Source organism: Salvelinus fontinalis, chromosome 26, assembly GCF_029448725.1.
Source record: "Salvelinus fontinalis isolate EN_2023a chromosome 26, ASM2944872v1, whole genome shotgun sequence".
Taxonomy (NCBI): domain Eukaryota; kingdom Metazoa; phylum Chordata; class Actinopteri; order Salmoniformes; family Salmonidae; genus Salvelinus; species Salvelinus fontinalis.
The window spans coordinates 20,863,850-20,876,812 of NC_074690.1; the positions used below are offsets into that span (position 1 = coordinate 20,863,850).

The following is a 12,963-nucleotide window of genomic DNA, read 5'->3' on the forward strand; positions in this document are numbered from 1 at the left end:
ATGTTGTGTTGTTATGGTCAGTATTGATAGCCATCTGAACCAGATCTAACTGAAAGTAGATGCGACAGTCCAAATGAATGACTGAATTGTACAGAAGGATGTTTGAGGGACCTAAGAAGGCTACATTAGCCTACATGTGCCTTATAAATATATATAAACACATAAAACCTATAAATACGAACCAAACTACAAATTGGATAAGGTTAGAGTAGCCTACTAGCTGTTTTCTTCTACGGGTGTTAACAATTACATCATTAAATTGGCATTAATGCTATGACATATCTGAATATAGGCAAGTGACTGTTGCATGTGTGTGCAAAACAGGCAGTTTCTTCCCTACTTTCTCATGTTGCACTACAATGCTCCAAACACTTTTGTAATTGAGTTTTGGCCATAGTGAAAGCCCATACTGAATCATTACCTAGACCTAGGCCTAGCCAACCACGAGAAAGCAGAGGAGGCGACCACATATTTTCTACCAAACTGTGAGAAACTGCTGTGGTTATAGGTGAATGCACCAATTTGTAAGTCGCTCTGGATAAGAGCGTCTGCTAAATGACTTAAATGTGAATGTAAATGTAATAGTGGCCACAAACAAAACATCTAATACAACCAACTCAACTCCAGGTAATGTTAATTCCAGTTCCACTCTGGGAAAACGTTTCATTATATTGATATCGCTGGCATCTAGGAAAATTACACACAATGACATTGTTACCTGATTTACTTTCAATTTATTTTTTCAAACATTGTTATTGTGGTAGGGAATTCCCTGCTAGGGCAAGTATAAAAACACTGAGAGATGAAGCAAGACACACAAAAGAATTAGGATAAACCAAGGATAAACATTGTTATTACCATGATGCCAAACGCCAAGCTTTGTGAGTAATCTATAGCCTATATCTCTTTCTCTTCTAACAAAATGATTGTTATAAAGTAGGTAGCCTATTTATTATTTGCTTAAAGTTAGAATAGGTCAGGTTATCTGAGAATATTTTTTTCCTGCATGAGAATATTGCAAAATCCTCTAAAAATTATTGGCATATTATTGACAACTGTATTTGTATAGAAAGTTTCAGTTTTAAGTCTTTGTTCTACGTTGTTCTTGAACCTGTCAGATTTTGTAACTTGGCTGCTCTTGGTCGCGCTCACTTGTTCTCTCTGGCACGTGAACATGTCCAGCCCATTGGTGTCGCGCAACCGCCCGATAACTGACAACTGTCTTACTACTGCGCAAACACTACTTTGGAACATCACAGAGGCGCTTGCACAGGTGAGACACAGGCACATTTTCCAATACTGTTCTTGACTATTTATTTAATTCATATCTGTAGCCCATTCATTAAATGCGTATCAATACTAGGAACACCTGTTCAAAGGAATAAACTGCACGGACCAGGGTATGGAGTTGAACACGAGAACACAGACGGTGCAAGTGTGTGCGCCAAAAGTAAGAAAATAACCACATTATTTGATCTGTATTCAAATTTTTCAGACAATAATGTGAATTTCCTTATATAAGGCTATATAAGATCAATGTTGAAAGCATTTGCTGAATAATCTATACTGTGTTTTATAGACCAAAAGCACTCAACAGCACTCAACATGTTCCAGAGTGACAAATGTAAAGTTTGATCAGGTAGGCTATTTGCCGTTGTCTATAAATTACATATTACTGTTGTTGCCCAGAGCAACAGTTTTTCTCATAAGAAATGTCATGTTTATTTCCAGTCTAAAGGGGGCAAATCTAACACACTGTCTGCCTGAATTGGTAACTTTTTTACATGTAATTTTTCCTGTGTATCACATAGGACAAGTGTCTGAGGAACATTGAGGAGGATCTGCGTTGTTATAGTGACATGCTACAAGCTATTGACCCTAAACTGCTTGGACCCAATGTGCTGCAGAACATAGGAGAGATTAAGGAGGTAATATCTGGGAATAACTATGCCAAAATACTGAGGACATGACCTAAAAATTTTCCTTTTGAGATATTTCTAACACAACCAGTTTTGTATACGAAAGTCATTGTAGGTGCAGGTTTAGGATACACAAGTCTACTGACATATATTGCCTCTTCTCTCACCATTTCATTTGCTTTCGTTTTTTAAACAGAACTGCTTCTCCTCGTCTTTGTTGGGAGTCTGGTCCTCTCAGCAGGTAAGAGATTCTCAAAAGCAACCGTGACTAACATAAAGAGGCCTTTCACGGACTCAGTCTAATTTTAGCAGGGATTACATTGGGATGTGGGTGGTGGAATTAATGGTCCCTAAAATATCTCCTAACCAAATATGGTCATTTGTATGTCAACTGTGTGTAACCAAATAGAGATAAAGTTAACTTGACACAGTGTAAACTATGTTTCTTTTCAGGATACACAAGGTTGTAGGCCTACTCAAGGTACTGCTAACCAAAATTCCTTTGATGAAAGGGTACATCTGTGTAAAGTGCTGAAGGGGCTCCAGGTTCGCACCGTAACCATCAACAGAATCATTGGATATATTCATGCTGGGGAACACAATATGTAATTTGGCATGTCATCATGGACCTGGCAGGCGCCTATGCGGTTTGAGACTATTCCTCATCACCATCATCGTCATCATCGCCATTCTCTCAAGGGAAAAATAATCCAGTTTTCATGACCATAACAAAGTTGCCTTGTCCTGTGGACAAGTGTTCTTTAATATTATCATCAAATAACAGTCTGATAAAGCTATTGAGGATTTACAATTTACAGGAGTCAAGTATTTATGACTTAATATATAAGTATTTAATCTAAGTATTTATTTGTTGATTTTTTTAACTTGAAAAGCTAAATAATATTAAATGTGATATTTATTATCAACCTAATGGGTTGTATTATTTATTTGCCTAATTTATGATTTAAAAATATTTATTTTATACATATCAATATAACTTATTTCAATGTTTACACAGTTTTTGTTTAAACATCTCCAAAATAAAATACATTTAGCAATGAATCAAAATAGCCAGGTGTTTTATTTCTCTCTTTGTTTTCATGATATTTTACTCAAACTCTCTCTCTCTCTCTCTCCCTCTGTCTGTTTGTATGTGTGTGTGTGTTTTGGGGTTTTTACTATCCTTGTGAGGACCAGAAGTGTTGGACAAGTGGGGACATATCACCAGTCCCCATTATTTTAGTCTTAGGGTTTAGGTTTAGGGTTACAATTAGGATTAGGAGTTAAGGTTGTGGTTAAGGTTAGCGTTAGGTTAAGGGTTAGGGGTTAGGGAAAATAGGATTTTGAATGAGAATAAATGGTTTGGCCCCCACAAGAATAATGTGTGTGTAGAATATTTTGCCATATATAGTCAATACATTAAACTGAGTTAAATAATGAGAAACCGTAAGATTTATTTCCAGGAAAATACACAGTGGTGACAACATATCACTGATTTGGGTGGTGGCCAAACCACACAATATACTCGTTCTTGTAGGCCTACACTGGTCAATTATACTAATTTCACTTGGAATCATAGCCTACTGTAACTGTGTGCAAAATGTGGGCGGTTATTTTGAGGACGAAGTGAAGACCAAAGAGAAAGTTCAGAAAATACCATACATTTGTGTAGGCGTATAGAATAAGCAGACATGATGACATGTAGCTTACTACTAGGCCTTCCTATGCTCTATTATTTTCGGTGGTGGTAGGGTTTTGACTGAACACAGCCAAGTGACTCCCTCGCATTGGTCCTTTTTTCACTCTCGAGAAACGTGAGCCTGCATGCAGTCGAAAAGGCTGACTGACACATTGATCGAAAGTCAGATTTTTGCATTCGGTTTGAGCTCACAAATGGCCTAATGTTCGGCTATATTGGCCTATGTTCTTCCCATTATTAGTAGCTAGGCCAGGGCGAACAAGTGCAATAATAAGTTATCCTTCGGGTAATAAATGTCTTACCTCAATAAATTCAAACAGGTGTGAATTTATAAAGACTATGTTGACGAGGAATAACATGTCTATTTGTGGGCATTGAATGTTTTCGAACGATAACCATGGTAGGTTTATGTGATGGGCACGAGGACAAGGTTGGTACATTAGACTGCACCGTCGGTGAAGGGGTGCGATTGGTCAACAATTTAATGGAGTTGAGAAGATGGCGAGTACAAAGCAGTCTATATTTTGTATATTTGTATAACAATTCCGAACGACATGCTACCTGTCCTTAACAGTTCAATCAAAAGCCTACAGACAAATATCAGTCATTTTCATTCAATGGAAGTGTACCACTGACACCCAGTGGAAGGTGCACGGTACTGTCAAAATAAAGGCATTAGGTTACACAGGACTTTTTCATCTTTAATTAGCGCTGATTTGACACAGGTGCGGTAACCCCACCTGTTCTCAATGATTGGTCTATGCTTGGACATTTTTGTCATATAAATGTTTGTATTTCGGTTTAAGAAATTCAGTGGGTCTGCGAAGCCGCCAAAGTACATTCAGATTGCAAGGTCACAAATGGAGTTTCTGCAAAAATCTCCGTGGTTGGTCGCGACCCTCCTGTCAATTTCTTTACTTGCTGATTCTTATCAGCCTTTTAATCCTCGTGGTTATGGTTATAAAGATGCCAGTCTGGCCCAATCCTTTAAACCGAGTGCAGAGCCAACCAGTCCTCCTAGGACGAGAACAGTCCTCGTGAAGTGCCACGAAGATTCTCTTGAAGTCGTGGTGAAAGCTGACCTATTTGACATGGGCATTCTGGTGGACGGCAGCGATTTGCACCTAGGTTCCAATAAAATGGGTAGCAAGGGCGTTGAAGATTCTTGCAGTGCGGTTTCAACGGGGGAGGCAGAGTTTATCATCTTTGCACAGTTGACCGCATGTGGAACCAAACTCGCAGTAAGTTAAGAATTTCTTAATTTAAGTTAATCATGTCACAGATCTAGGCTAATTAGGTTCACGTATTACATTTTTTATACAAAGCTATGAGACTCTTGCAGGGGGGCCGAGCCAAAGGACTATCTAAAGAATGTCTTGAGAACGCTTCCATGGGCAGGAAGGTATCCATGGACTCCGCAGCTACAAATGGTTTTGTGAATCCATGGCTACATGGACAGAAAGGGGCACACCGCCCAAGGCCATGTTAAACTCGGCAAAAAGAGAAACGTATCTTTTTCAGGACCCTGTCTTTCAAAGAATTCGTAAAATCTGAATAACTTCACAGATCTTAATTTGTAAAAGGTTTAAATGCCGTTTCCCATGCTTGTTCAATAAACAATTAATGAACATGCACCTGTGGTATGGTCATTAAGACACTAACAGCTTACAGATGGTAGATAATTAAGGTCACAGTTATGAAAACTTAGGACACTAAAGAGGCCTTTCTACTGACTCTGGAAAAACACCAGGTGAAAGATGCCTGGAGTCCCTACTCATCTGCGTGAACGTGCCTTAGGACTGCAGATGGGGCCAGGGAAATAAATTGCAGTGTCCATACTGTGAGACGCCTAAGACAGCTCTACATGGAGACAGGACGGACAGCTGATCGTCCTCGCAGTGGCAGACCACGTGTAACAACACCTGAACAGGATCGGTACATCTGAACATCCCACCTGCGGGACAGGCACAGGATGGCAACAACTGCCTGAGTTACACCAGGAACGCATAATCCCTCCAGTGCTCAGACTGTCCGCAATGGGCTGAGAGGCTGGACTGAGGGCTTGTAAGGCAGGTCCTCACCGACAACGTCACCTATGGGCACAAACCCACCGTAGGACTGGCAAAAAGTGCTCTTCACTGACGAGTCATGGTTTTGTCTCACCAGGGGTGTTGGTCGGAATCGTTTTTATCGTCGCTGAAATGAGCATTACACCGAGGCCTGTACTCTGGAGCATGCTCGAGGTGGAGGGTTTGTTATGGTCTGGGACACTGCCCCAGCATCGGACTGAACTTGTCATTGCAGGCAGTCAACGCTGTGCGTTACAGGGAAGACATCCTCCTCCCTCGTGTGGTACCCTTCCTGCAGGTTCCTCCTGACATGACAATGCCACCAGCCATACTACTCATTCTGTGCAAGATTTCCTGCAAGACAATCAGTGTTCTGCCATGGCCAGCGACGAGCCCAGATCCCCATTGAGCACGTCTGGGACCTGTTGGATCGGAGTGTGAGGGCTAGGGCCCCCCCCAGAAGTGTCTGGGAACTTGCCGGCGCCTTGGAAGAGTGGGGTAACACCTCACAGCAAGAATTGGCAAATTTAGTGCAGTCCATGAGGAGATGCACTGCAGTACTTAATGCAGCTGGTGGCCACACCAGATACTGACTTGATTTTTGACCCCCCCCCCCCCCCCCCCCCCTTCAGTGACACATTATTCAATTTCTGTTAGTCACATCTGTGGAACTTGTTCAGTTTGTCTCAGTTGTTGCATCTTATACAAAGATTTACACTTAAAGTTTGCTGAAAATAAATGTAGGTGACAAAACATTTTCTTTTTTTGCAGAAATTATATTGTTAGTCTAAGGTTTGTATTCAGGAGTTAAGTGTTTTAATATCTGCATATACACAGCAGTCAATGCTCAAATTGCAACTTGAGGAAACAAATTAGCTGAACTTCCTTTATGACTCTTCAAGCTGCACATGTAAGACACCTAACCACTCCACCTCTTCCACAGTTTATGGAGACGGAGCTGGTTTATTCCAATATTCTCAGCTATTCACCTGTACCCTCTTCTGGTGTCGTCAGATTTGATTCGGCTGTGATTCCCATCGAATGTCATTACGGAAAGTGAGTTACCTGTAGTAAACATTGATAGTTACTATTTTGATATGTGTTTTTAAACACTTAAATAATGTGAATGTGTTTAGGAGGTATGCTGTTGACAGTGCTGCCCTGGCTCCCACCTGGATCCCCTTTGCCTCAACAGCGACTGCTGAGGACTATCTGCAATTCAGCCTCCGCCTCATCACGGGTAGGCTTTGTTTTGTTCACTTCATTAAGTTGTACTTTTTCAGTTATTCAAGGACCTTAAACTTTTCACACAAACATGTACTCTAGTGTGCAAGTTGCCAGTGTAGACCAGTGTCATGTTAGCAGCGTAAACCATTTGATAATGTTTGCATCAATGGGTCAAATGAAGTGATCTCCGTTCAATGTGACTGGTATATTATGTAAAATTCAAACATCAGGTATTATACACTAGTATAAGCATCCCCAAATGGCTCTGTTGCACATGCTCATCCCCACCTTCTCTACAGATGACTGGCGCTCTGAAAGGGGATCAAATGCCTACTTCCTGGGTGAAACCATACACCTGGAGGCAGCTGTCACCATGGGCAACCACATGCCCCTCCGTGTGTATGTGGACCACTGTGTGGCCACAGCAACTCCTGACGCAGACTCCAACCCTAGACACAACTTCATAGAGTACTACGGGTAAGGTCATCTAGAAAGTATTGACTGGTGATGGTTGCTTCAGCTTGCCATAGTATAGTAGGATATATTTCCAGTCTCCAATGCTTGGCTATTGGCTCACAACTGTGGTTGGGTAAACAACTGTAGAAAGCCATCTAGTTGGCTAATTCCATTCCCTAACCTAGCTCCCTGTCTTGCCTAATTAGATGCTTCACTGATGCCCAGCTGACCGGCTCTAACTCACGGTACATGCCCAGGGTCCAGGATAACAAGCTGCATATCATGCTGGATGCCTTCAGATTCTACCAGGAGGATTCCAATATGGCAAGTGCCCACTCCTTTTATTTTTTTTTGTCTTGTGTTCTGCACCTTTTTGGCCATTCTGATCTCCATTCTGTCACCACAGATCTTCATCACCTGCCATATGAAAGCTGTCGCTGCCATGTTTTCTGTGAAATCAATGAGTCGAGCGTGCTCCTTCATTGAGAACAGGTATGAGATGGGGCATCCTGCCTCTTGTTAAAACTGAAATTTAGGATGGCAGCAAACATTAATGGGTTTCTTCATTAGCACTGCCAGGGGATTTCATTCTGTACAATATTGACTGTAGGAGTAGACCTTAAAAATAGTGAGGTTAATTGATGGATACTGTTAAGTATTTACTGTGCATGGCCTTAATGAGGGCAAGTTATTTAACTTTGAGCTGCAATCGAACCAGATCTTCACTCATTCCAGCTGGAGGTCAGCAGATGGGAACGACCAGGTCTGTATAAGTTGTGCAGTCTCCAAACGCTTTGCGGAGTCTACTGCCCCCATGACTACAACCAACACTAAGACTACTACTCCCAAACCAAATTCATCCAGTTTCCAGTTTCGCACAGAGCAGCTCCAAAAGGTTGAGCCCAGATCCAAAAAGCCTTACTCGGGTGACTGGAAGAGGGGAACGGACACAACAGGTGGGTTACGGATGAAGCAAAGCCAATCAGAGGCAACCTAGATGCATTGCATGCTTAGTATGTATTGGCTATTGCTCCAGACTATGCTTTTCTCCCATGTGACTTTTGGTTGCATATTTTAAGATGAACAGTTCAGCAATGTGCTCTAGCTAGAATACAGGAAAAAGATTTGGAACACTTCTTGAACTGTTTGAATGTCATTGACAACCAATAAATGTTTTCTAAAATTAACTTGAGGTTTAGCTTAATCAGAATGTAATTTCAGAGTGGAGCAAGACTACCATCTTGGGGCCCCTGATTGTTGTCCCTGCTAAGGAAGTTATCACCTTGGCAACGGTCTCCACGACACTCCGCTCAAAAATGACATTGGGTGAGACCGTAGACTCGGCAGCAGTCCATTCCAAAGAGCTGCAGGAAGCTACAACTGTTGTGCCAGCAGACATCTCTACGGCACCGGCGGTACTTGCAAAAGTGAAGGCAGGAAATGCACACTTTCTGAATGAGAAAGGCACTGCTGTGAACACCATGAATGTCTTTCCAGTCACACAAGATGGCATCTCACTGGATTGAAGGGTGCTGTGCAGGAAGTCTACTGTGGAACTTGAACGATTGACTCAGGATGGCAATTGACCAACCCTTGGCTTAAACCACTAACTAAGTTCTAGGTCCTTTTTAAAGAATGAATGTGAATTCAAATTGTTTTGAAGAATATTGTTGCTCATCTTCTGTTCCATTTCACATTACCATGGCCAATGCAAATAAAAATGTTAGATCCGTAGTTTGCTTATTTGATTTTGTTTTTAGCTATTCCGTTAATTTATCAGTTTGCGTCAATGCTTGCCCCTGGATCATTAACAGTCAAGCAATAGGATTGTCAAATGATGGTTCTGGGGTGGTTTAGCAGTCTAAGCCGCTGCCTCTGGAGCACGTACAATGTTCTGCTGCCAGCATGGGTTAGTCTGACCCACTGCTCTCAGCACTCCAACCTGTCATGTAGCAGGTGTAAAATATGACTCGTATGTAGCATAAGGAACTGCAAGATTTATGAAATGCGTGACTCCCTGCATTCATGACCAAGCGTGAAGGTGGCATTTACCACATACGACTGGGCAAAATCTATTTAAATGCCCATCTAGTAAATACCAGTGGGAAATGACTCATTCCTGAGTGCTTAATTCACCTAAGGAAATTCCCTGCTTTTCGGGCAGTTGAAATTAACAGAACGCTTTAAGGTTATTGAACAATTTATTTACACATGATGGCTGTACTTTTTATGGTGTCTGCTTGTTGCCCATTAAAGCTATTTTATGCTTTAAATGTGCTAAAGGCTCTGTAGGGAGGGTGTGATGAAATGGCAGAGCCTCCGGAGGACATCAAGTGCCACATTGCTGTGTGCCTCCCAAATGTTGCAATGTGGATGTAACCGGTGTGAAATGGCTAGCTAGTTAGCGGGGTGTGCCCTAATACTGTTTCAATCGGCGATGTCACTCGCTCAGACCTTGTAGTTCCTCTTGCTCTGCAAGGGCTGCGGCTTTTGTGGAGCGATGGGTAATGGTGCTTCGTGGGTGACTGGTGTGCAGAGGGTCCCTGGTGCAACCCCCAGGTAGGGGCGAAGAGAGGGACGGAAGCAAGATTGTTACATGGAGGGCTCTGCCTTGACTTGATGCTAGGTGGGGGTGGTAGGTCCTGTATAACAAATTCACAAACAGCTCGGTGCAGTGCAAGACGTATGAATGCCCTGACTTCTGCAGAGGCCGTATCACTGTCAACGCAGACGGATTGACAATAGTGAATGTATTCAAATGGTATTTAGAACTTTCCAACTGGTAATTTCCACCTTCCCACTTGGTTACGAATGCAGCATTAGCACTGGTCTTTGGCGCGGACCCAGAAGAAATTTGATTTATTAGGATCCCCATTAGCTGACGCCAATGGTGACAGCTAGTCTTACTGTGGGTTGACACATGAAAAGACATTACAGATTGAATTTACAATTTACATATTTAAAACCTGTTTTACATGCTATATATACGAAAGTATGTGGTCGCCCCTTAAAATGAGTGGATTCGGCTATTTCAGCCACACCCGTTTTGAGAGGTGTATAAAATCGAGCACACAGCCATGCAATCCCCATAGACAAACATTGTCGGTAGAATGGCCTTACTGAAAAGCTCTGTGACTTTCAATGTTGCACCGTCATAGGATGGCACCTTTCCAACAAGTCAATTAGTCAAATTGCTGCCCCGGTTAACTGTAAGTGCTGTTATTGTGTAGTGGAAATGTCTAGGAGCAACATTGGCTCAGCCACAAAGTGGTAGGCCACACAAGCTCACAGAACGGGACCACCAAGTGCTGAAGAGCGTAGCGTGTAAAAATTGTCTGTCCTCAACACTCACTACTGAGTTCCAAACTGCCTCTGGAAGCAACGTCAGCACAATAATTGTTTTTTGGGAGCTTCATGAAATGGGTTTCCATGGCCGAGCAGCTACTCTGGAGCAATGGAAATGCGTTCTCTGGAGTGATGAATCCCGCTTCACAATCTGGAAGTACGACAGGTGAATTTGGGTTTGGCAGATTCCTGGAGAACGCTACATGCCCCAATACAAAGTGACAACTGTAAAGTTTGGTGAAGGAGGAATAACGGTATGGGGCTGTTTTTAATGGTTTGAGCTAGGCCCCTTAATTCCAGTGAAGGGAAATATTAACGCTACAGCATACAATGACATTCTAGACGATTCTGTGCTTCCAACTTTGTGGCAATAGTTTGGAGAAGGACCTTTCCTGTTTCAGCAGTACAATGCCTCTGTGCACAAAGCGAGGTCCATACAGAAATGGTTTGTCGAGATCGGTGTGGAAGAACTTGACTGGCCTGCACAGAGCCCTGACCTTAACTCCATTGATGAGATGGTTTTGATTGAGCTGTTTTGAATGAACTGCTTTACATTGAGCTACCGTACCACAAGAGTTTGGACTTCTGTTTTGAAGACATTGTTTATTTTTATAAAAGATACCGATGATAGGTGTAGTGTTGCTTCATGCGTGGTATGCGTGAAGCAACACTAAACCCATCAGTAGGCTAGTGCTTGTCAAGCAATAAAAAAAAAGAGCAATGGGCACTGTGTCCCGGTTTTGTTGCGTTCAAGCCCTTCCCATTCAGTAGTATTTTTTAGGCTTTGTATGTATCAAGGTGACATCTAGATGGTTATCAATATCTGTTATTTCTTGTGTAGGCTGCTATTCTACTTGAAATTAAATCATGGGAGTGGGAAAAAATGGCCACGTTAGCTACCGCCGCCGACACGACTGCAGCCTAATACCCAGTAGGAAACACTTCCCGTCCGCAGGCACCTTGATACATCACCAGTGCGCTGGTTGCAGTCTTATTAACTTGTCGTGCAGCCCAATCAGTCACGCAAAATGGTCTTGAGTGGCAACAATTCTGCCCAATTAGCTGATTCATTTTTCATACTTACACACACGCGAACACAGTTTGACACACCCACTCGCTCATATTCTGGTCGCCGTATTGGGCCGCCTCTACCCATACTTGAAAGTAACGGTGTGTGTTTATCTGCCAGATCTTACAACGCCTGGATATATTTTATTAAGGGTTATTAATCTGCGATTGCTACAGTCGTGGCCAAAAATAGGGGAACCCATGCATTTTTGTCAAGTAACTGCAATCAAAATAACTGCAATCTGTTCTGGCAATTTGGTCCACTCCAAACTGAGCAAACTGCTCTAGTTCTCCCAGATTTGAAGCGTGCCTTCTCCCAACTGCTGTTTTCAGATCCCTCCATACATTGTCAATGGGATTTAGATTTGGACTCCTTGATGACCACTTCAGAACAGTCCAGCGTTTTGTCTTGGACCATTCCTGGGTGTTTTTTTGAAGTGTGTTTGAGGTCATTGTCCTGCTGGAAGACCCAATACCTTCAACGGAGACGCTTTCTGACACTGGTTCTGACATTGCACTCCAAAATGCCTTGGTATTCTCCAGATTTCATGATGCCTTGCACACGTTCAAGGCACCCAGAACATCACTGGACCTCCTCAATGTTTGACTGTAGGGAAGGTATTATTTTCTTTGAAGGATTAATTTTGTTTTGTGTAAACATAGAGATGGTGTGCTTTACAGTATAGCTCTAATTTGGTCTCATCTGTCCACATCAAGGTCTCTGGAGATGAACTTGTAACCTTGAGATTGTCCATGCTTGGCTACAATCTTGTGTCTGACTTCCTCAGATAACTCTCTGGTTTTATTTATTTTCTCTATGCTCATTGCGGTACATACAGTGACACAAAACAGGAGAATGAGCCATTTTCTCTATTCAAACTGGTTGAATTAGTAATTTTATATTGCAGGCACCTGCAACTCACCACAACTGACAATAATATTGTCCTGGCCATTTTAGGATTTCTTTGTGTAATTAGCTAACATTTAGTAAATTCAGATTTTGTTTTGTTAAACTGCAAACCAAAGATATATATACTGTATGTGGATACCAAAATATTGTTTTATTTCAACAGTTTTCCGGAAGAAATTGTGCATTATTTGAAAAAAGTGCAAGGGTACCAATACTATTGGCCATGTCTGTACATTATTATTATTATTTTTTTTTTACCTTTAATGAACT

General features: G+C 42.0%; 2 protein-coding genes across 2 annotated transcripts; both read left to right on the forward strand.

Annotated features, from left to right (window-relative positions):
- Window positions 1-38: 38 nt before the first annotated feature.
- On the forward strand, window positions 39-2,944 carry zmp:0000001127 (interleukin-12 subunit alpha). Its single transcript, XM_055882964.1, has 6 exons — window positions 39-1,273; window positions 1,364-1,450; window positions 1,580-1,639; window positions 1,812-1,928; window positions 2,116-2,160; window positions 2,373-2,944. Exons 1-6 carry the CDS (start codon window positions 1,175-1,177, stop codon window positions 2,526-2,528), a joined length of 564 nt encoding a protein of 187 aa, XP_055738939.1. The 5' UTR covers window positions 39-1,174; the 3' UTR covers window positions 2,529-2,944.
- A 1,463-nt stretch (window positions 2,945-4,407) lies between these two features.
- Window positions 4,408-9,104, forward strand: LOC129823890 (zona pellucida sperm-binding protein 3-like). The gene is made up of 8 exons (XM_055882965.1): window positions 4,408-4,859; window positions 6,631-6,743; window positions 6,824-6,927; window positions 7,214-7,391; window positions 7,577-7,694; window positions 7,777-7,862; window positions 8,106-8,326; window positions 8,592-9,104. Exons 1-8 carry the CDS (start codon window positions 4,479-4,481, stop codon window positions 8,894-8,896), a joined length of 1,506 nt encoding a protein of 501 aa, XP_055738940.1. The 5' UTR covers window positions 4,408-4,478; the 3' UTR covers window positions 8,897-9,104.
- The last annotated feature ends 3,859 nt before the right edge of the window (window positions 9,105-12,963 follow it).

Excerpts from the sequence above, each read along its gene's own strand:
- zmp:0000001127 (XM_055882964.1), top strand. The coding sequence starts at position 1,175 with ATGTCCAGCCCATTGGTGTCGCGCAACCGCCCGATAACTGACAACTGT. Across the intron at positions 1,451-1,579 it reads TGCAAGTGTGTGCGCCAAAA|ACCAAAAGCACTCAACAGCA; the intron begins GTAAGAAAATAA and ends TGTGTTTTATAG. Across the intron at positions 1,640-1,811 it reads CAAATGTAAAGTTTGATCAG|GACAAGTGTCTGAGGAACAT; the intron begins GTAGGCTATTTG and ends TGTATCACATAG.
- LOC129823890 (XM_055882965.1), top strand. The coding sequence starts at position 4,479 with ATGGAGTTTCTGCAAAAATCTCCGTGGTTGGTCGCGACCCTCCTGTCA. Across the intron at positions 4,860-6,630 it reads CATGTGGAACCAAACTCGCA|TTTATGGAGACGGAGCTGGT; the intron begins GTAAGTTAAGAA and ends CCTCTTCCACAG. Across the intron at positions 6,928-7,213 it reads CAGCCTCCGCCTCATCACGG|ATGACTGGCGCTCTGAAAGG; the intron begins GTAGGCTTTGTT and ends CCTTCTCTACAG.